General features: G+C 42.8%; 1 protein-coding gene across 10 annotated transcripts in view; it reads right to left on the bottom strand.

Moving 5' to 3' along the window:
• The window catches only part of GFY (golgi associated olfactory signaling regulator), a 242,513-nt gene that overhangs the window by 33,658 nt on the left and 187,000 nt on the right, over window positions 1–21,855 (bottom strand). For all 10 annotated transcript variants that reach the window (XM_078650967.1, XM_078650968.1, XM_078650969.1 and 7 more), the window contains one exon: window positions 15,071–15,740. In XM_078650967.1, the coding sequence (XP_078507093.1) occupies window positions 15,071–15,740 (670 nt within the window). The remainder of the gene's footprint in view (window positions 1–15,070; window positions 15,741–21,855) is intronic.

The raw sequence follows: 21,855 nt of genomic DNA, 5'->3' as shown, positions 1-21,855 counted from the left end.
GTTTTGCTTCAGAAAGAAGCATACTTAATTTTAAAATGTATCAGTGCCCAGACTGGATTGAACAACTTGTCTGAGATCACACGCCTGTAAGACAATCTTTGCAGTGAATACCTTGGCTATTCATGTGACACCTGGCCTGGTCTAAGTGCCCGTTTCCTCCTATTCTTTTTAATATATGACACATTTGGGGCCGTGGGGTCCTTAAACATTCATACTTGTTTTAGTCATTCATTTTGTTTTTATTCTTTGCGCAATTTTCTAACGATGCGCTGACCTTTGTGCCGAATAAGATTAGTGCGGACCGCAACCTTTCAACATTTGCACCTTAAACTGTAAGCCCGTTTTTCTTTGTATAAAACTACCTAGTCCAGAATGCATTGGTCACGAGACTAGTATAACTAAACATCATTAGCCCGCCGGCCATCTTTGAATCACATAGAATTAATTTGAGTCCTGGAAGGCACAGACACACATGGTAAGCGGCTTCCTCTTGTGTGTTCTTTTGAATAATCCGGTCCTAAGTCGGCCAGAAGCCGATCTAACATTCCCCTTTTCCCCGCCAGGTCTATGCGAGTGCAGCGGTTATTGAAAAGTTTACGGCTCATTGAAGTTATAAAGAAAGGTAGGCGCACGTTTTCCGTTTTTTCATTAAGACGAACAGCGGCGTGTGAATTATTTTTAACGCATTTCCCACATGTTTTTTAACACAGACGAACCGGCACATGGTCACAATCTACTCAGAGTTTGGCCGGGAGACGGCACAGCGCAGGTCAGTTTCCGTGTGTTAAGCTCACTAAAATAAGTTCGGTTTTGGCGCCTGAGTTACATGCGCTATTCCCCCTTTTTTGTTGTTATTAGGTACCCCACTTCGAAATAAAGCCCCCGTTGTCCCAGATTTGTAAGGAACGCGACACTTCGCCACATGACCCCAACTCGGTATGTACAGTCAGTCATGAATTGTGGAGAAACCTAGGAGAGGCAATCCATTGAGTATAAGTCCAGTAATTAGCTTTTCTTTACATCTTACAGATATAAAGAATTAAAGCCCTGATGAGAGACCAGGGACACTCGTCCTGGCCTCGAAACGCGTCGGCTTTTGTGTTGGATGGAACAAATTCTGATTTGTAACAATAACTAGGACTTGCTAGTCCAGTGTTTTGCATTGTTTGCCATTCATTTGGCACAAGTTCCACGCACATTTTGAATTTTTCATCTATTGTTGTTTATATATGTATTTTGTGTTAAAATGTTTTTGTATTTTCTGTAGTATGTTTGGATGTCGCCTTAATTGATTAAGATTTATGTTATTCTGTGTTTCAAGTGTTTAAATATTGAATGTACAGTGTTTGTTTTTTGCTAATATAACTGAAAAATTGTTTATAAAATATGAAGTAAATGGCAATAAAAGATTTGCCTGGAGGGAAATGAATAGATATTTTTTCCATCCATTTAAGTTCTCTTTAAATTAATTGTGGTTGTGACATTTTTTGTTGTCCAGTTAGTATAAGGTCTAGTCTCAATCACTTATAAGGACCTAACTCCTTAGGGTTACCAAACCGTTGGGCACCATGTAGTGTAGTTCCTATATTCCCAATAGGCTCTGCGCATAGGAATAATAATAATAATAATAAGGCATTTATTAAGTGCGCAGCTATCCCAACGGGGTGTCCCAACGCTGTCACGAACAGAAAGAGGGCAACTGACCGCACATAGACTAATCGCGGCGCCTAAATAGCCAAGTTTTAAGGGATTTGCGGAACAAAAGTTCCGACTGGACGAGGCGCAGGTACAGGGGAAGCTTGTTCTAACATTGAGTGGCACCCACCCACCTCAAATGATTTCCCTCCAGATCTAGCTTTTTGAAATCTGGGGGTAACCAGCCGGCATTGAGTGTTGGACTGTAGAGTTCTGGTCTGAGCATATGGGCGAAGTCTCCTTCTGAGATAGACCGGCCCCAGCCCTTTGCGAGCACGTAAGGCTAGAGTCAATGCCTTGAATTCGATTCGCTTAGCAATAGGGAGCCAGTGAAGTTGTCGCAAAAAGGGAGAAATATGTTGTTTGAGTGGAACGCCGCAGACAAGGTGGGCCGCCGCATTTTGTACAATCTGCAGTCTGCGGATCAAACCAAGAGAGAGACCCAATATAGTCCATTCGTTTAGTCCAAATGAGAGGTTATTAGTGCATGGACCACCGTTTTACGTGTAGGGTTTTGATTTTTCCAAAACAGGCGGCTGCGACTGTTTGCACCTGGGCTCCAAGTGATAGCTGTTTGCCTCATCGAACACCCAGATTCCTGACCGAATCTTTGGGAAGTGGGGCCGTGCCCAGTTCCTCGGGCCACCACAGATTGGGGGAAAGAGGGGATGGATTAAAAAATAATATCTGGGTTTTATCTGCGTTCAGTCTCAAGAAGTTGCGGTCCATCCAGGCCGCAATGTTCTCAAAACAGGCCTTGAGGGATCAAAGGTGGTGACAGACACTGCCTTAAAAGTGAATAATAGCTGAGTATCATCAGCGTGAGATATTATTTTGATCCCGGTATTAGAGATCATCTCCGCTAGTGTGGTCAGGTAAACATTAAAAAGAAGCGGGCTCAGGGCAGAGCCCTGTGGCACATCTCATTTAAGAGATTTAACCGGCGACGTAAGGGTGGGTCTGGACCTGTTGTTTGCGGTCAGAGAAAAAGGACGTTATCCAGGTCAGTACTGGGCCCTGGATTCCTATGGTATTAAGTTGATTTAGAAGGATAGGGTGTGAAACGGTGTCAAATGCTGCCGACAAGTCTAACAGCACTAACACCGCCTTTGAACCTCCATCTAACGCCCAGCGTATCGAATCAGCCAGACCTTCGCAGGGGTGGGCAGTAGAGAGATGGGCCTGTAGTTACCAGGGACTGTCGGATCCGCATTCACTCTTTTTAGTATTGGCAGGAGAAAGGCATGATTCCAGGCATTCGGATAAGTTCCCGATCTGAGATATAAATTCCAGATGGGATTTAAATGCAGGTTGAGGAACCCCGCCAGAGCTTTATATTGTTTAGCTGGCCAGGGGTCACTCGGGGAGCCGGATTTGCATTTCTGCAGTTCTAGGAGAGAAGCTTGCTCTGATACTTCAGCAAACTCAGAGAGGACTGAACTGAGGGCCTTCCCAGGGTCCTGATCAGCAGAAATCTGGGAACCTTCCCCTGATTCAGGGAATGCCGCGTAAATCACTGCAATTTTTTCCTCAAAGAACCCAGAGAGTTTGTTGCATAAACTCTGTGAAGGAGGTTGAGTGTGGGAGAGAGCTAAAGGATCGGTAAAGGATTTAACAATTTTAAAAATCTCCCTGGACGCGCTTTTAGCATTTTCAATTCTCTCTGCTTAAAAATCTCTTAGATTTTTTTAGAGCATTCGACGGTATTCTTTAGGAGCAGCCCTATATCCTGTCTTAGTTTCCGCAGAGTACGTCAGCCTCCAGCTGCGTTCTAAAATTTTGCATGCCGCTTTTTTTTGTCTAAGCTCCTCCAAAAACCTTGGTGCGGAGGGAGAGGATCTAGTCGCTTTTACTACTTTCAATGGAGCCAGGGCCTCAAATGCACCACCAACCCACGTGTTCAAGTTTGAGATGCTGACGGCTAAGTCGTTGGAGGGAACGGAATTAGAGTCATTTGTAAGTTGCGTTAATGACTCCAAGGTGATATTACTCCAGTTCCTTCTAAATTCTTTAGGAATAGTGGAGCCTTTCTCTGTGCTGGACAACGTAAATTGAAAAGGTATCAGAGAGTGATCTGACCGTATCACAGGTAGGGGTGCATGTATTGTGATGTCAGGCAGATTCGAACAGATCAGGTCCAAGATATGGCCTGCTTTGTGAGTAGGGGAGGAGACGTGTTGAGTCAGGTTACATCCAGTTAATGTGGCAATAAAATTACAGCTGTGTGGACATGAGATATCATCCACATGTAAATTCAGGTCCCCTAGCATAGTAAAATTGGCGTAACGTATGCTAGCTTGTGCGTAATCAACAAGCTTTGCAATTCCATTAACCCTAGAGCTTGGCGGTCTATAGAGCAAAAGACCGGAGCAGGAGGTGATTGCAGAGAGGCTGATACAAAAAGAAAGCCCCTCCATGGAGTCCACCAACTCAAAGGGAAACGCTATAATCTCCCATTTAGTTTTATAAATAATGGCCACCTCCCCTCCCGATTTCCCATTCTGCCTGTTGGCACACACAATGCCATAGCCATCTGGGATGGCTAGAGACAGAGAGGGATTGGTGTCTTCCCGGAGCCACATCTCTGTCAGGAATAACAGATCCCATTTATTATCAGTGATAGACTGGTAGATATCCAATGCATGTTTGACCAGAGATCTACAATTGATCAGCTTCAAAGGGGCCGGGGGGGGATGTAAAGACCTGGATAAATTAAATCTATGAGGACTAACAACATTTAAGAAGAACCCACAGTGAAGACACAGGTGATCTGCCTTGGTGTCTCCAAAAGTCAGGATGGGCGGAGACAGGCATGGAGGGGGCCTAAGAGCAATCATCTCTAAGTGATATAATATACACTATAGATTTGACATAGGACTGAGGTCAGTAGGTCTCTATCGAGTATATTGAACTTAATTGTGTGTGCCAGCTAACTCAGAGGTCACTAGAAACTTTCTCGAATAAACAAGAAGGGATTAGTCTCTGACAACCGCATAAACATGACTACTTTGTTTCCCCTAGAACCAGAACAATATCTTCAGAGTCGTGGAAACAATAGATAACTATTTCACTCAGTCAATTGTGCATGCTTTGTTTCTACAGAGTTGCACAGAAATAGTGAGACAGTCGTTTCAATAAAAATGAACAGTCTTATTTCTCATGCAAGAGATATGAACTGCTACAATTGTTAGACAGAATGCGAAGTATAATGCTTACAGCGCAAACAGTAATATAAAATAATGCTGTAATAGAATTGTCTGTTGCTATGACATGTATAAAAATACATACATAAATAACAGTCTAAAATACTCAAGTGCTGCTTCTAAAATATGCCTACCCCAGTGTACCTAACCTAAGTCTAGTACCAGGGAAGTAGTAGGTGCTGCTTTAGCATAGGTTTAGTTTTGCCAAGAATTGCCAAAGGTTTCTCGAGGTTCTAATCAGCTCCATACCTTAGAATGAGAGAGGTTGGTATCTTTTTCCCTTAACTCGATCTCCCAACACCCCGCAAGGGGAGTCAGAAACACTGGAGCTGGATTCTCGGCAGGAGGATGACAGCGTCTAGTCAGTGCATCAGCTGGAGAGTTGGCTTCCTTCGGTACTTGCTGTGGCGAGCTGCATCGTGCAAGTAGGTATTCGAACTGCACCGAACCACACCGTGCTTTGCCATAGCAAGTGAAGGTAAATTTATACCTTGAAGGTGTTTAGGAATGCCAGTATTGACAAAGGTGGGCATATGAACGTCATGAATGAACCCCTAAGGAATAGATGTTAATGCATAGTTAATGAGTTCTTGGAGAAATCAATATCCAAGCAAGGGGAAGTCCCTAGCGGCTTAAGAGTCTGGTTTACCAAGAAATCGTCGTGACGTAGATGAACGGATGAAAGTAGCCATGCCTGTATTTGGGTAGCATGGACTATGCCTAAATAAGGACTGGATTTCTGTGCCTATATAAGGGCAATGTGAATTATACCTATATAAGGGCATGAATCTGGAAATGTATACGGAATCTAAATTGATACACAACAGTGGGATCCCCATGGGGGGGAGGGTGGAGCACCCCATCAGTCTGTATGAGTACGATGTTATGGTCATGCTGGACAACCCACAACCCAACCGTGAGTCTTCCACCTTTCCTGGCTGAAATAGAGAGGTTCAAGAAGGTGTCCGGTTTCCGCATGAATCTTCACAAATCACAGGCCCTCAACCTCACCACCCCCCCTCTGGAACTAGAGGCACTAATGCGCACACCCTCTCAGCTAGGCCACAGAATCCATATCTTATCTGAGCATGCAGCACTGTGGACAAGACGAATGCCCCAAACTATGGGTCCTTAGTGAACCGGGTCCAAACTGAATTGGATAGATGGCGGCACTATCCGCACTCTTCTGGGCTGCATCCCTGCAGCAAAGATGACTATCTTGCCTAGAGTCCTCTTCTTTTTCTAGACCTTACTGCTTACACCCTCAAAGGGAACAATTGCTGCCCTTCACAGGGCTTTGGGTCAGTTTGTGTGGGCAGGCAAAGGTCCAAGAATGAGCAGGGAGTGGAGCTGGCTCTCCCCGGCGGAAGGAGGACTGAGGATTCCCTGTCTCACCAGATACTATCAGGCGGCCCTGCTTCGAAATCTGCTGGAGTGGTCCAGACCCGAATTTATAAAGAAGTGGCTGTTCATGGACAGAGCCTTGGCAGGCAGTTCTTTGGCGAAAGTACAGTTTTTGCCCCGCACACATAGAGCACCAAGCCTCTACATTTCCCCAGTAACAGGCTCACTTTTGCGAGTATGGGATGGGTACATCCAAAGAGGGAGACTCACTTCACTACCCTCTCCCTTAACGTCAATAGCAGACAACCCAGACTTTACCCCAGGGATGGGAGCATCCTTCCAGATTTGGAGGGACTCGCTTTGTAGGGCGATCAGCCATTTCTTCGACTTAGAGGGACTTGTTCCCTTTGAGGGCCTTAAAAAGGATTACTCCATCCCCGAAGCTGAGTGGTATTGATCCTTCAGATTAGCATTGGGTAACTCACCAGCTGGTCAGACCAGGGGCCGAGAGACCACTGACTCTATATGAGAGGTGGTTACTGGGAAAAGACACAGATAGGTACCTCATCTCGGATCTCTATGTTCTCCTCCAACCTCCCCAGATGAATGAAAAATCACCTTCACAAAAACGCTGGTAATCCGAGCTAGGCCGATCGCTCACTGAGAAGGAGTGGCGGTACATTTTTCATCGAGCAAGACATACTATATATAATTTGGCGAGTACCAAAACAGCAGTAAAAATGACCTCTTATTGGTACCTAACTCCAGGACCTCTACACATAGGGAACCCAGCCCACAGCAATGCATGTTTGCGACAGTGCAGAACAAGGGGCACAGTTTGCCACCTTCTTTGGGACTGTCCAAGACTCGCTACATTTTGGACCTCTGTCTTAGATGATATTGACACCCACTTCTCCAAGCAGCTACCTAGATTCCCATCATACAACTTATTAGGGCTACCTCTCACATACCCTTTTGCTTCCCTCAGGGGCCATCATATTAGCATTGCGCTGGGGGCAGCTCATCAGACTATCCTGGCTCTCTAGGGCTACACCACCGCTCCAACTCACACTGCATGGCTTAGATGCTTATAGGATATATGGGGGATGGAAAAGTTGACTCTCGCTCTAACTTCGTGAGAGGGCACCTTTAGAACCATATGGCAGCCCTTAATAGAACTGCTAACTAAGGAATTCAGAGAACTAACTTGTGCTCGCTATCTTCGGCTACTCCGCTCAGCTGAACCTGATCCCACTCAGCCAGAAGTTTGAGTACACACAATGCAATCATTCCCCTGGTTAGGTCAGATCATTCAATTGATGATACTTGGTAGGGGAAGGAGGCAGAGGGAGGAGGGGGTAATTGGGGGGAGGGTGGGTGTTTGGTTGTTTTTTAGTTTGTTGTTTGGGGTTTGATTTTTGTTAAACAATTTTAAAAAATCGGAATTCACTAAGTGACATACTAGAGAGATGTTCTCTCGCATGTAAGCTTATTTCTTGTCTTTATTCTGCAACAATAAACAGATTTAATCATAAATAGAAGGGAGGGGGACTGCATAAGAAAGCGATTCAGAGGCTGATAGAGCGCAGATAAGACCAATATGCAGGGTATAAACATGTACATTGAGTCAGAGCCTGACCACATCTTCGGATCCCTGGAACCTTATGTGAACCTGGGTACGGGAGAGATTCAAGAGCATTACAGCAGAACAATCAAGTTTAACCCAGTAGGGAAAAAACATCCAGGGCTTAACAGGTAGCGGGTGTTAGTAACTGCATGCTGAAAATTTGAAAAGGATGAATATTAAAGGCCAAAAGAGGTGGCCTTCAAGTAGAGTTGTGGACTCCTATGGCCATAATTAGTGGCGACTTTGGAACCGGAATAGCTAGAGGATTAGTGATCCAAGCATCAGAAGATATGGGAAACATTGACCAGATAGAAAAAGCATGATGTCTAAAGCTGTGGTTGCAATTTTCTAGAAGGGACAGAGAAATGTGGCCGACAAAGTGTAAGAACTGTTCTTTAAGAGTTGGGGCATTCCATACAATGGCTCCCAGAATGGGACTGAAGGAAGCTTGGAGGAAACTAATGCCTCAAGCCCCACACTGAAGATTTAGTCCTGGTGACTACAGGAATGTTTGTGAAAAAAATCATATATTGAGCAAATGGGAGATGGTTAAATCAATTCAATGTATTGATAGCAAAGATAAATTGAGAAACATGTTATGTTGTAGGTTGTTTAAAATGCTGTGTTACCATAAAAGAGTGTCCTGGAGCTGCAAAAGGAAGACCATCATGCTTACTTTCAAAGTTCGGGGAACTTTATAAAAAACAAGTTTTAAGGTTCTTCCTGAGCACAGTAAAAGAAGAAATGGACCTTAAATCAGCAGGGAGAGAGTTCCACCATTGATCTGTCAGGAAGGAAAGCACTTTCTCCCAACTTGCATCCTTTGATAAACATTATGACCAGCAGAATAGCTCCAACTCATCATAAGGTGCACTTAGGTTGAGCTGCATCGAAGGTAAAGAGGACCCATCTTGTGGAGAATATTATGCACATAGTTTTAAACAAGCAGCACTTCTGAATCGGAACTCAGTGGAGATATCTGAGGAGTGAGGCAACCCAATGATGTGAAGACAACTTAAGAATGGTAAGCGCGACTGCATTCTGAACAATCTGTAGATGATAAGTAAGGAAGTTAGCCAGACAAAGATAAAGGGAACTGCCATAATCCAGAAGCATAATAATCAATGATTGAATAACAGCTTGGCAAGTAAGGAAAAACAGTTTTATTCAAGGAGAATGAAGTGCATTGGTATGATTTTTAGTATAGAGAAAGAGTGCTTGTGGACAGAAAATACCAAGGTTATTTCGGATATAAAAGTGACACCCAATATCAGGAGCACATCTGTTTTTCCTCGATTAGGTTTCAGGCAGTTGGGAATCGTGCTAAAGCACAGTGAGCATGGCATCTCAATTTAGCCGACGATATGCTCCTGTACTTAATGAATGTTGGTAAGGGCGTTTCCTGGAGTGTGAGACTTCTAAAAGCCCTGTGTAGGGTCTCAAAACAAACTGCCCAGAACACCGTCTATGCAACATGTCCTACCGGCGGTTCCCACCTAAGACTTATACAGGCGCCCCTAACTTTTCAATACCTCCGTGTGAAAAAAATCCTATCCTTGGTAATTTCACATCTTGACTATGCTACCTCTTAAGAGGAAACCAAAACACCACTCGTAGATCCACTACCCGGATACTAAACCCCAGCAATAGGACGCACGGACCCTGTGCGCACCCTTCTCACTCAGCCGCCTTTTCAGGACGCCACTGGCCCTGTGAATCTTGCCGCTACCAGGCAATTGTTCACCATATGTTTACGAACCGCATGTTCAAGGCGGACGAAACGTTTTCCCCGTACTCCTTCAACCTTTGATACCTCCTCCTTGTAGCCCCACAGCCCTGATGAGTCACATCTCCTTCACGGTGTGACGAAACAGTGTCGGCTGGCTACCCCTTCACTGTAATGTCCACTATTTGACTTATAAAGACTTTTTCACAAGAAATTTGAATACTACGCTTCTTTTTTCAACCTTTACTCTGCACAAGTAGATAACGTAGTCCGCACAATCGGACCATCAACCAAACGTGCGTGTGCACAGGAACCACGTCTCATGCTACCTCTATTACTTTGGCCTTCCAGGGTACTTAACGAAAAAACTACAATTGGTGCAAAATCAGGCAGCGAGACTGATCTATCACCAGCCGAGATGGCACCATGTCACTCACCTCATGAGGAAGCTACATTGGTTCCCGGTAACTCAACGTTGTGCATTTAAGATCGGATGCCTCATATTCAAATCTATACACAGCAATTGCCCTGAATTTATTTCCACTCTTACACAGAGGTATACCCCTATCTGGAACCTTAGGTCATTCCACCAGAGCTTTTTGGCCATCCCCACCTTTAAACGGAAAAGATTTGCCGGATCCTGTTTTGTGGTATTCGCCCCTCATTTATGGAATTCACTCCCCTTTAACATCAGATCTTCTACATGCTACTCTAATTTCAGGAGATAATTTAAAATGTGGATGTTTTCTCAGGCACACGAGTGAATGATCTAACGAGCAGCTGGCCACCTCTCTTTACAAAGAGCCTTGAAACCGTACGGGAACGTGCTCTCTATAAATATTTTTTAACATAACAAAAACATGGCATAGTGATGAGGACACCCAGGAGGGAAATTTTGGTGGAACACTGAGGGCCATGAAGGGAAAGATTGAGTTCTGGCACTCCTTGCAGTAGCAAAAACAAACCATTAAGAGAGGGTCCAAGGGATATAAAGTTTAGAGACCCATGCCTGGTTATTATCCCCAGCTACTTCTACATGCACAACACAAGAACACAGGGGGTCTAACAGCCAAATTTTGTGGCTGGGCTGCTAATCCAAATTATCAAAATCTCGGAGTGTCTAAATCACATAAAGACAGCCTATTAAAACAAAGGTGAACACTATGTTTATAGGAAACACAGACACTTTATAGGTCATTTAGAAATTGGTTTCGAAAATCCATACCGTTTAGCAATGGATTACCATCAAATTGACTTGGTGATCAGTCCTATCATCTGGCCAAACCCAGGTGTGAGTAAGGCTAGTCCCCTGATCATTGGGACCTGAAGAGCCACACCATTCGTTGCTGGTTTAGGATTTGGTCCACCAACATCAATGAGCCGCCATGTGATGGCTGATCTTTAATGGTTGAGTGAATTATAGTGCAACATAAACAATATAGTGAGTTTAAAATAGGATGGTGTGTCCGCCTTCTATAAATTTTATTCTGCTGCCAAACAACACCTCCTAATTAAAACCTAGAACAGTGCAAGGGAGACAGTAAACAAATATCTGTCTAGTAATGGGCCAACATGTTTCTGCCTAACGGGCAATCTGTCCCATGGCTTTCATCAGGGCCTCTGTTCTTCTGTGGAATAATTCAGAAAAAATGGTTTAATACGATACCATCTGTAACAACCGGAGACATTAACCCTCCATATCAATTTAGAAGTATGATTTCTACGGAGGAAAATGTACAATAATTAGTGTAACCTAACCATGTCATTATCCAAAAACATGTGTTTCACTGAAGCTATTTACAAAAACAATAAACAATTAATGCTCACCCTTCATGGTAGGGGAATTGACCTCACCTCACCTGGACCTTGCTCAGGTTCTACGAGGCCCCGCACTGTGTAGACATAAGAGGTGAAACAGAAAGAAGGCACAACATGAAGCCCAACTGTCAGCCTTCTAGCAAAGTGTCCAATATTCCCTCCGTTATATAACTCAACCTATGTCTACATATCAACAAGTATAGAGACCCCAGCACACCGACATCTATGTGCACCCAGTCTCAAAGTATCTCAGACTCTCTTAAAAGTTTCATTCAGATATCTCAGAACTGCTCCTTACTCTATATGGGAACAGTGTTAATCTCAAGTATGTTCAATGTGAGATTCCCCAAAGCGAGGGCTCTGTAGATGGGAAAAAAAAAAAAAGGAGGAAAGATTCTCCAAACTCACCTCTCCGTCGGTACCTCAAGCTCGCATCTGAGTCTTGGGGGAGGTACCGAAACGGAGAGGGCCAGTCATTTTAACTCCATGCCAGAAGAGCACCATCCTATTTTAAACTCACTATATTGTTTATGTTGCACTATAATTCACTCAACCATTAAAGATCAGCCATCACATGGCGGCTCATTGATGTTGGTGGACCAAATCCTAAACCAGCAACGAATGGTGTGGCTCTTCAGGTCCCAATGATCAGGGGAATAGCCTTACTCACACCTGGGTATGGCCAGATGATAGGACTGATCACCAAGTCAATTTGATGGTAACCCATTGCTAAACGGTATGGATTTTCGAAAACAATTTCTAAATGACCTATAAAGTGTCTGTGTTTCCTATAAACATAGTGTTCACCTTTGTTTTAATAGGCTGTCTTTATGTGATTTAGACACTCCGAGATTTTGATAATTTGGATTGGCAGCCCAGCCACACAATTTGGCTGTTAGACCCCCTGTGTTCTTGTACTCCTTGCAGTAGCCCATTTAGAGTGGATCGCCTTAACTAAGATGATGATGTTTCTCACATGTATCAATTTGCGCACCTTGCAGTCTGGATCCCACAGTGTAGGTTTAAGGTAGGGAATGTGTTGCTGAGGGAATTGATCTGGGAAGGAAAACGGGCACAGAGTATCACTAATCATCCTGCAGTGCCCTGTGGGAGAAGGGCGTTTGGGGCCCCTGACTATGAGATGGACTACCTGGCCACCAAGGTACAGAGGCTCCCCAGGTGGCTTGACGGGACCATACATTCAGAATTGGGCGAATAGTGGAGAGGCAACAAGAGGGCGCCTTAGTGACACTATTGCTGGGAGTGAAGATGTGGGAACCTCACATTTGGAAGTGTTTGCAGGCTTATCTCCTTGCGGTATAAATCCCTCCAAAATATGCCTCTCGCTACATTATCAACCATGGGGGCTTACTGGACGAGGGAGGTAGGACGGAACTAAGGGATTTGAAGCGGGAATCAGCCTTGGCCAACCCACATAAAGTATCCAGGAACACCAAATTCAAGTACACACAGCTTCAATACCTGCACACCACCTACCTCAAGTCGCATAGGCTGAATGTAATTGCTCATATTACTGATAAAAGTTGCCCTGGGTCACAGTTGATGAAGAATTCCTGTACATGGCATGGGTATGCTAGGTCACAACTAGTTTTAGGAAGGCGGTCATCCCAGAATTGGAGAGAACACTAGACAGAACAGACTTGTTCACAGCAGAAACATGCCTATTGCTGCCTTTGGGTGAGTATACAGGCCCAAATACGGCCTCCAAATTCATGGACCTAGCATTAGTCATGACCCGACGTGCCATAGCAATGCACTGGAGATCCACTGAGAGCCCCTACTTAATGACGCTGAAGGAAGAGGTTTAGAGATCGTCAATGGCAGAAGGCGCTGTCCTAAGCAGTGAGGAGAAATTGGTGCTGCGTGTATATACTCTATTGCTGATCTTTGGAGCGAACCGGTAGAGTTCTTTGATGGAGCTGCTGCATAGCGGTGGTTGTTACTCTTGGTTTGACCACCTTGGATGCGAGGGTTGGGCTATGACCTTGAATTGTGTTGTACCTTAAGTGACATGGATGATGCACAACAGTCCTCGGGTATGAGCAAGTCTGTGGAGTTTCTTCAATTATTCTCTAACTTCACACAGTATCGGGTTGGGCAACAACAGTTACTTTGTACTTTTTCAATGTTGGTAATCACCTTGTTTGCTTTTTAGTTTTTAGTTGACTTCCACACCAGATAATTTGCTACATCTATAAGCTCTCTCCACTGACTGGGCACTTCCGACTTTTACGAGCACACTGGTTTCCTGCAATTCATGCCAAACGTTATTTCATGAGATGTAACAATGTTTTTTTTCAAACCACAATTGTAATTGTTGCAAATGATGTTGACAGAGCTGTATATAAGCTGTAAATAAGTTTGAAAAATGTTTCAGACAGTTAGATTTCATCGAGATCCCAACCCTGACCTACACGTCCAAAACTGTTTCTGGGTTGAGACGATGTTACCTGTGAATTGTACAGCAATCTGGGTGTCATAAGGATAGGATATCATCTCAAACCAGTGTGGTCAGAGGGCAGACATAGAGATTGAACAGAGTGGGGCTCAAAGATGAGCCCATGAGGAGCACCACAAATAATCTGGATCTCCTCAGAGGGCAACAATTGTGTGGACGATTTAGTGAACCCAAGTGTGATGCAACTATTTTGAGTGAGACTAAATGGAAAGCTTAAATGTTTGAGGGAATTGTTATTGAATCGTACCTCTAATCACAAAAAGGTTTGAGATTGCTGCCTGTTGTCGGAAGGCTTTTGTACCGAGATAACCCTTCGGGGGTGAATCGTCCACAATATAAATAGCCGTAACAGACAGAATCACGCTGGATTTACCATGAACATAATTAAGGGACAAATGGAAAATATAGCATTTTCACACCGGATAATCTGAGCAAAGGATAGATTGTTATATAGGTGTTTCAGAGAATCCTATTTATTTGCTTATATTATAAACATGAATAATAGAGATCTGATTGTTAAAAGAGATCATCATGCCTTAGGCACTGTAAAAAGAAATGTAAGCAAGAAAAAATGGGTTATTCACTCACAAGGAATGGTAATAAATGTTCAAATGTGATATGAAATCATGAGATCATGCCTTCATTTAGAAATGTTAGCAATGTTTGGCAGTTTTCCCGGACAGGCACTCCCACGACGAGAACCCCGCAGCTTTCAGCCTGCTTCTGCCTAGGCATTGACTGCTCATGCTTCAGAAGTGCAATTATTTCAAATATGTGCATTAATTTTTTGTGAAGCCTAAATTACTCTATAACGTAACTCCTGTTTCATGAAAGCTAACTCTCATCTCAACGCCCTCCACAATTTTATTGCTCTTGAATCTCTCAATCAGTTATTCTAGACCACGTGCTCAGAGAAGGGCTACTTTAAATTAAATACCTCTGTCTGTTTTCTTACCAAGTGTTATTTTTCTCTTCTTTCAATTTCTCATCCTTTCCTGTAAACCTGCTCCAGGCTTCGATAAAGAATTATAGCTCACTAGTTTCTGATCATTCATATGCTATGAGCAAATAAGGATTGAACAGTTTAGCAATTCTGAAAAAGGCTAAACAAAACTTTGACCTGTGCCATAACTTAAATGACAGTCTACACTACTGCGGAACTTCTATAACTAACTTACCTTTTAGTTCAGCTTTCTTCCTGACACCGTTCTTATGAGAATATATTGTCTGATAATGTATGGTTGAGGTTTTCATTTCTACAGTTTTGGTCCTGTGCTCATAAGTATCCTCGCTGCTCCCTTCTGTCATGTTTGGAGGTGTCATGGTGATGTTGTTCCAAAACTCTGAGGACCCCATTTGGTCAGTGCCACTGGAGTTGGTCCCTGAACCTGGTGCAAGATTCGTGGTAGCATGAACTGTATTGTTTGAGAACTCCTCTTCAATCGTGCCAGGGCTGATCAATGGAACAATGAATCCAAGGATGTCTGAATTATTAGTAAAAGATGAATTAAGTAAACCAGGTGTCTTTTCCACTCCTCGAATGGGACTAGCAAATAAGCTGGTGGTCTCCATCGCAGAAGAGACATAGATGTCATTTGCAGCAGGGAGCAAGATGTCTTCAGCACTAGCATTGCCATGGTCTTGTGTAGTGTTGAGTAAGATGCTGGAAGTGGAGTTGCTGTTTATTATTTCAGACACTGTTGTGGGCAAGCTGATGGACCCAGTGGAAGACACGTATGCTAAAAGGCTGCATGTTGGGCGAATACCTGTATGAATTATGAAGAGGATGATGCCTGACAACAGCCGAGTATTCAAGGTCGTCCTCATCTTCTCCTTCTCTCTTCTAATCTGTTCAAAGAAAGATCAAGAAGATTCATGGGAAATTTGTCAGTTTGCATGTGTTCTTGACACTGATGTTAAATTGGCTAGTAAAGGCTGCTTAGGTGTTTGAAAGAGGATCTGATCTTTATATTAAAATCTCACATCCCAGACAGTGAGATCTTTTATTTCACTGAACCACAATATGTTTCCATTTATATTAGACACCGTTAATATTTTGATTCAACGATTACCATTTTGAAAAAAATGTAATAGCATGAACTTATCCGCCATCTTGTGGCAAGTGCCTGGTTGGTAATCTAGGTTGGACACCCAAGTATCAGCCCTTCAATTTTAAATTTGATTACTAGATATTTAACTGCTGAAAGCTTTTTGACTTATATATCGACAGTGTAAAACATAAAACCAACCACAATATGCCAATTATCTTGAGCTACACAGCCATAACTTCACGAATATGCAGCTCAAGACCTCACACAAGATATCACAGATGACACCTCCAAAAGCATCATTGATGACATCTCTGGAGAAATCTCATGAACACTGGCAACACCACTCCATCACTGAAGCCTAATCGGATCATCATTCATTTTCTGACAGTGAAGGTATACAGCAGCCCCTCACCTGTAATAAAGGTCTAAGAGGATATGTATTGCTAATGAGTGCAATTACAGTCTGCCCAGGAGGGGGTTATGGGTTCTGTGGAGGCAATACCATAAATGACCAAACTCAGATAATATTCTTGGTTATACTGCAACTTCAAGGTACCTTAGCATATTAGCATACTAGTTTTCAGTGAATATTTGGCATTTTTTAGATGCACATTTTTTATATAGTTTTTGTTTACAGATTTGACTACACTTGTGTAGTAAGGTTGGCATTTTTTAGATGCCCATTTTTGATATAGTTTTTGTTTACAGACTTGACTACACTTGTGTAGTATGGAAGAACAACATTGCTCTGTAAAAAGTCAGTATATAATGGATAATGCTTGGGAAAATTCTGCTAAGTGGAATGCTGATTTGCGTTTTTCAGATTTTCCCGATGTTTGTAAACACCTATCAACTATATACATATCTGAAGGATGGCTAATGGCCACTTATATTTTGGGTCAAAACTTTGAAATGCTGACAAAAAATACACTGAGCTTACTTGGGAACAAAATTGAACATTTGCTACATGTGAAGCGCATATAAGGTCAAATTTATTAAAAAGTCACGCAACACAGCAAGATAACCTGCTGTGTTGCATGACTGCGCTGGCGCGAGTGCTACCTAGTGCCAACGCAGGTACCCTTGCGCCATGCTGAAAGGGTGCCTGCGTTACAAGCAGGATGTTTTTGAGTAGGAAGGGACACCTTCCTTCACAAAAAGAATAATTTGAGACATTTTTATTTATATCTGTGATGCAAAAATGCAGCACATGTAGATTGTTGAAATAACAAGGAGAAATGTATTCTCGTTATGCTTCTGTTGGGAAGGCAGACAATTGGGACAGAATCCCTGGTTTTCTAACCTCATTAAATCTAAGATTGCGTCAAAACCCATGGGTGGATGCATGGGAATGACCATGCTTCAACCATGGAACGCCTTCTCAACACAGAGTAATAACGCAAGACAGCGATTTGCAGTACCTTGCATTACGCTCGATTAACTAAGACATGCACGTAAGGTGGCGTTGCGTAGCTTAGTAAAACTCACTAAAGGGCTTGCATTGCCTTGCGTGACATAAGGGGAACGCGATCCATTTGTAAATCATAGCTTTGGTGCATTTCCAATTTAAACATTTTTTACACAGAAACTTTCTTATGAGAATTACTTTAAAAATGTAATAACCGCACACACGTTATTCAGTAGAACCAATTCCGTCTGCAGAAAATATAAGTAACCTCTTCCCGGGTAACAGAACAAAATGCTTCCACTTTGAAACAGATATAAAATAGTACAAAACAAACTTGGGGTCATTGACAAGATCACATGTTCATTCTCTCGAGACCATTAAGCACTACCTTAATAGTATCCTCACATTATTAGTGCAATATATTCCTACCTCTATATAAACAGTTGAACACCTCAATAAAGCCTATTTGTATTATTATCCTTCAGTCACTTGAAATAAAGGCATATAATGCACTTTAACATGAAAATGATATTCAGATGCTTTATATTACCATTGACGATTAGTAGAGGGTCTTGCTTCCCTCGACAATGATAAGAAATATTATTGTGTGATTATTGTTGACTGACGGAATCGAGCACTCGCTACGTCCCTCGGAAGAGACGGAGGAGCCAAGTCCAGACCTACGTGCCGAGAGCCATAGGCGTTCACAGGCTGTTGTAGCACCGTCAGGAGGGCCGACCCCGGACTTTCGCAGACTGCAGCGACTGCAACAACGAGGCTCTGAACCGACAGCCCACCGCCTAGCGGAACAAAACGCAGCTCCTCCAAGGACCGGCTCGGTCGAGGACATGGCAGGGATCTGCAGCGTGCAACAGAGCGAGTGAACAACTGAGCAGAGGTAAGACCCACACAAGTGGCCTGTCAGAGAACGTCGAATTGGCCCCGCTGCTTTTGGTGGAGATCAAGCATTTGGTCGAGCCAAGCGGCCCGACCAGGTTTGGGTGCGTCTTGTGGCCTGAGTACGCTCCCAGCCCCTTGCACCTGTGCCCTGTATGCCCGTTACCCTGCCACTCTTCTATCTGAGCATAAAAATAAATGTTTTGTTGCTAAATTTTTCTTATCTTGCATACTGCTTATGCATTGCATACGGTGCTTTGTCTAATCATGAACCGTGCATTAATAGGACTTCCGGCCTATGACAAAAAAAGGCAAATCTCTGCAATATCAGTAAAAATACACCTGGATAGAAAGAGATTTTTTATATATAAATATATATCTATCTGCGCAACCTTTTAAATATGCTCCGAGGAAAGTTGATGTTTTCTGCCTTATACGAAAACTGAAACTCAAAAAATTCTTCGCTCTACAACAATTGAAGACTAGTTCCAATACACCTACTACGAGCACTGCTAATGTGGAACCTTTGGTTTTGGCTTCAGATGTCCCAACTTTGCTCGATATGCACGATTTAAATCAGGCAACTGACTCACAACCGATGGGTCCTGATGTGGACATAAGTACCCAAAGAAGATTGAGCAAAATAAACATGGCACAGAAAGGAGCAGGCGTGACTCCATTCATAGGCAAGTCCGATTTTGTCTCGTTAATGGCCAAAGATGCGCTGGATACATTCCATGATTGTATCACCACAGAAATTAAAGCGCTATATAAGAAAACAAATCACTGCAAAAGGCGAGCTTTCAATCAACAACGGGCTAACTACTTTGCACTAATGAAGAAACTCAGTACCAACACCAATATTGTGGTAAAAACTGCGGATAAAGGCGGAAACATTGTGATATGGCCTAAAGCTAACTATACTACAGAGGCCTACAGACAACTCCACGATATCGAGTGTTATACAAAATCTAACAATAAGGAATATTCCAAGGCCAATGAAACTCTATACAAACTCCTGTCAAAATGGCGTAGGGAGGGCCTCATCTCAGGGGACGAGTTCAAATTCATGTACAATGAGTTCCCAGTATTGCCAGTTTTCTACCTAATACCGAAAGTCCATAAAGGAATCACGCCCATACCTGGAAGACCGATAATTTCGGCCATCAACAGTGTGGGAGAAAAAGTTGGACAATATATAGATTTCTTCTTACAAGATCAAGTAAAGAATTTGCCCAGTTTTGTCCGGGACACTAGTGACTTCCTGAAAAAAATAGAAGCAGTTGAGTGGCAGGACGACATGTTACTTATAACATTGGACGTGGAGTCCTTATATACCAGTATAGCCCATGAAAGTGGCCTCAACGCTGCAAGTCATTTTCTAAGTCTGAGACCTGTGGAATACTATGAACACAACAAAGTTGTACTAAGTTTAATGGACTGGTGCCTTAACAATAACTATTTTGCATTTGGTAAAGAAGTGTGGAGACAATTGAGGGGTGTTGCGATAGGAGCCTGCTTCTCCCCCAGCTACGCGTGTTTGCACGTGGGCTGGTGGGAGGAGCAGGTTCTCAAAGCCACGCAAAAGGTTTGGGTGAATGAAAAAATAATCAAATACTTGCGGTATATTGATGATATTTTTATTGTGTGGCAAGGGGATGAGGAAGAAGCTGTCTCCTTTATTGAGGAAATCAATAACAACTCCCTGAATTTGAACTTTACATCGCATATTAGCGCTAAACAGGTAGAGTTTCTAGTTGTCAAAGTGTATATAGATGACTAACAAATTACAAACCACACTTTTTAGGAAGCCTACCGCAGGCAATACCACTTTACATGCCTCTAGTCTCCACCCTAAGCACACCATCAATAGCATTCCCTTTGGAGAAATCTTACGACTAAAAAGAATATGCAGTTCTGTTGATGACTTTGAAAGATGTGTAAGGGAATTACGAGACCGGCTTAAAGACCGTGGGTATTCAAACTCTATGTTTGATCAAGCTTTGGCTAAAGTTAGTTCTAGAACCCGAGCGAGTCTCTTCCCTGTTGAGTCTACTAATAATGTTATCGAAGAACAGAACCAGACTGCTGATGTAAGGTCCAATGTCTGTCCTAGATTCATCACTGCTTTTAGTGACCAGGAAAGCACGATCAGAAAAATTATCAACAAGAATTGGCCTATTGTCCTTACGGACAATGTCCTAGGGGCCATATTACCACCCTAACCTATGGTGACCTTTCGCAGAGCACGCAACATGGGAGCAGTCCTGAATCAAACTAGTCCAGAACTAAAACAAAAAACCATTTGGCTGCAACCTGCAGCAGGATTTCATAAATGCTCCAGTTGCAGAGCTTACAAGTTTGGTGTTAATAAGACCCACTACCGTACCCCTTTCAGTTTGGAAGAAATTCCGATTATTGGTAATCATACCTGTAAAACGGAATTAGCTGTATACGTCCTGACGTGCACCTGTGGCCTCAAATATATTGGGAGCACTAAACAACAGGTGCACGTCAGGATCTTGCAACATTTGCGAGCAATTTTGCACAGCGACCCTTCCTATCCAGTGGCGCGCCACTTTGAAATTAAACATAATAAAGATGTCAACTGCTTATCGTACTATGTAGTGGGAGCAGTGCCCAAACTCCGTAGAGATGGTAACAGAGAGCTCAAACTAAGACAATTTAGAGTCCAGCATGATCCTCGAGTTCGACAGTAAGTGGCCCAATGGGCTGTACAATACCGAGGATCTGCATACTTTCTTATAAAAGGACTCATTACACATTCCTTTGGCCTACTCCATCATTTTGTTGATATGAGTTCTGTGACCCCAGGTAGTAAGGTTCCCTGTTGCCTGGGGGGTTTAAATTCTACATAACGGCTCTCGGTGTTTCAGTATCTTGATCAGTAAATTCCCCCTGGCTAGTCAGGTTCCCTGTTAGCCAGGAGCTGTAATTCTCTAGATCCTCATCCCCTCTGTGTAAATATATTTAGTATCCTGTTTTTTCTAATAAGATCTCTTTTTAGCACTTTTTTATTCACAGGGTGTTTTTAATAAATTTTAATGATAAACTCCGTAATTAATATGAAATGTTTTTATCATGCTTTATTATCTGACAAAATGTGGTTTTATCCTAAATTGTTTAGAAAGCATTGATTCATCATATTTATACAGGTTGTTTTATCATTCATTATGGCACTTTATTCCCGAATTTTTGCACGTGTTAGTCAGCTTCTTTGCACTTTAAACATGAACTGTTTTGCACTGTTAATATCACTTTGAAATATACCCACCTATTCTAGCTCATTCTAGCTTGTTGTGCTTGCAAGATATATTATGTAGGAATAAGTTATTTTATCCTGCATATTTACGGATTTATCCGGTAATAGTTGGAAATTGTAAATACTTATTTTCTTTTGAACAGCTATTTATACTGTCAACCTTGCGTATTTGCACAGTAACTACAATGTTTAACATGTTGTCTATGTTCATGGTCACATGACCTGGTTAGAGGGCTGGGATAGGCGGGCCACCTAGCAGTATAAAATCAAAAAAGTTACAAACAGTAAATTGCATGTGAGCAAGGGCTTGCTTAGCCCGAAACG

This window comes from Lissotriton helveticus, chromosome 7 (genome assembly GCF_964261635.1).
Source record: "Lissotriton helveticus chromosome 7, aLisHel1.1, whole genome shotgun sequence".
In the NCBI taxonomy this organism is placed as follows: domain Eukaryota; kingdom Metazoa; phylum Chordata; class Amphibia; order Caudata; family Salamandridae; genus Lissotriton; species Lissotriton helveticus.
This window is presented reverse-complemented; position numbering and strand designations above follow the sequence as displayed.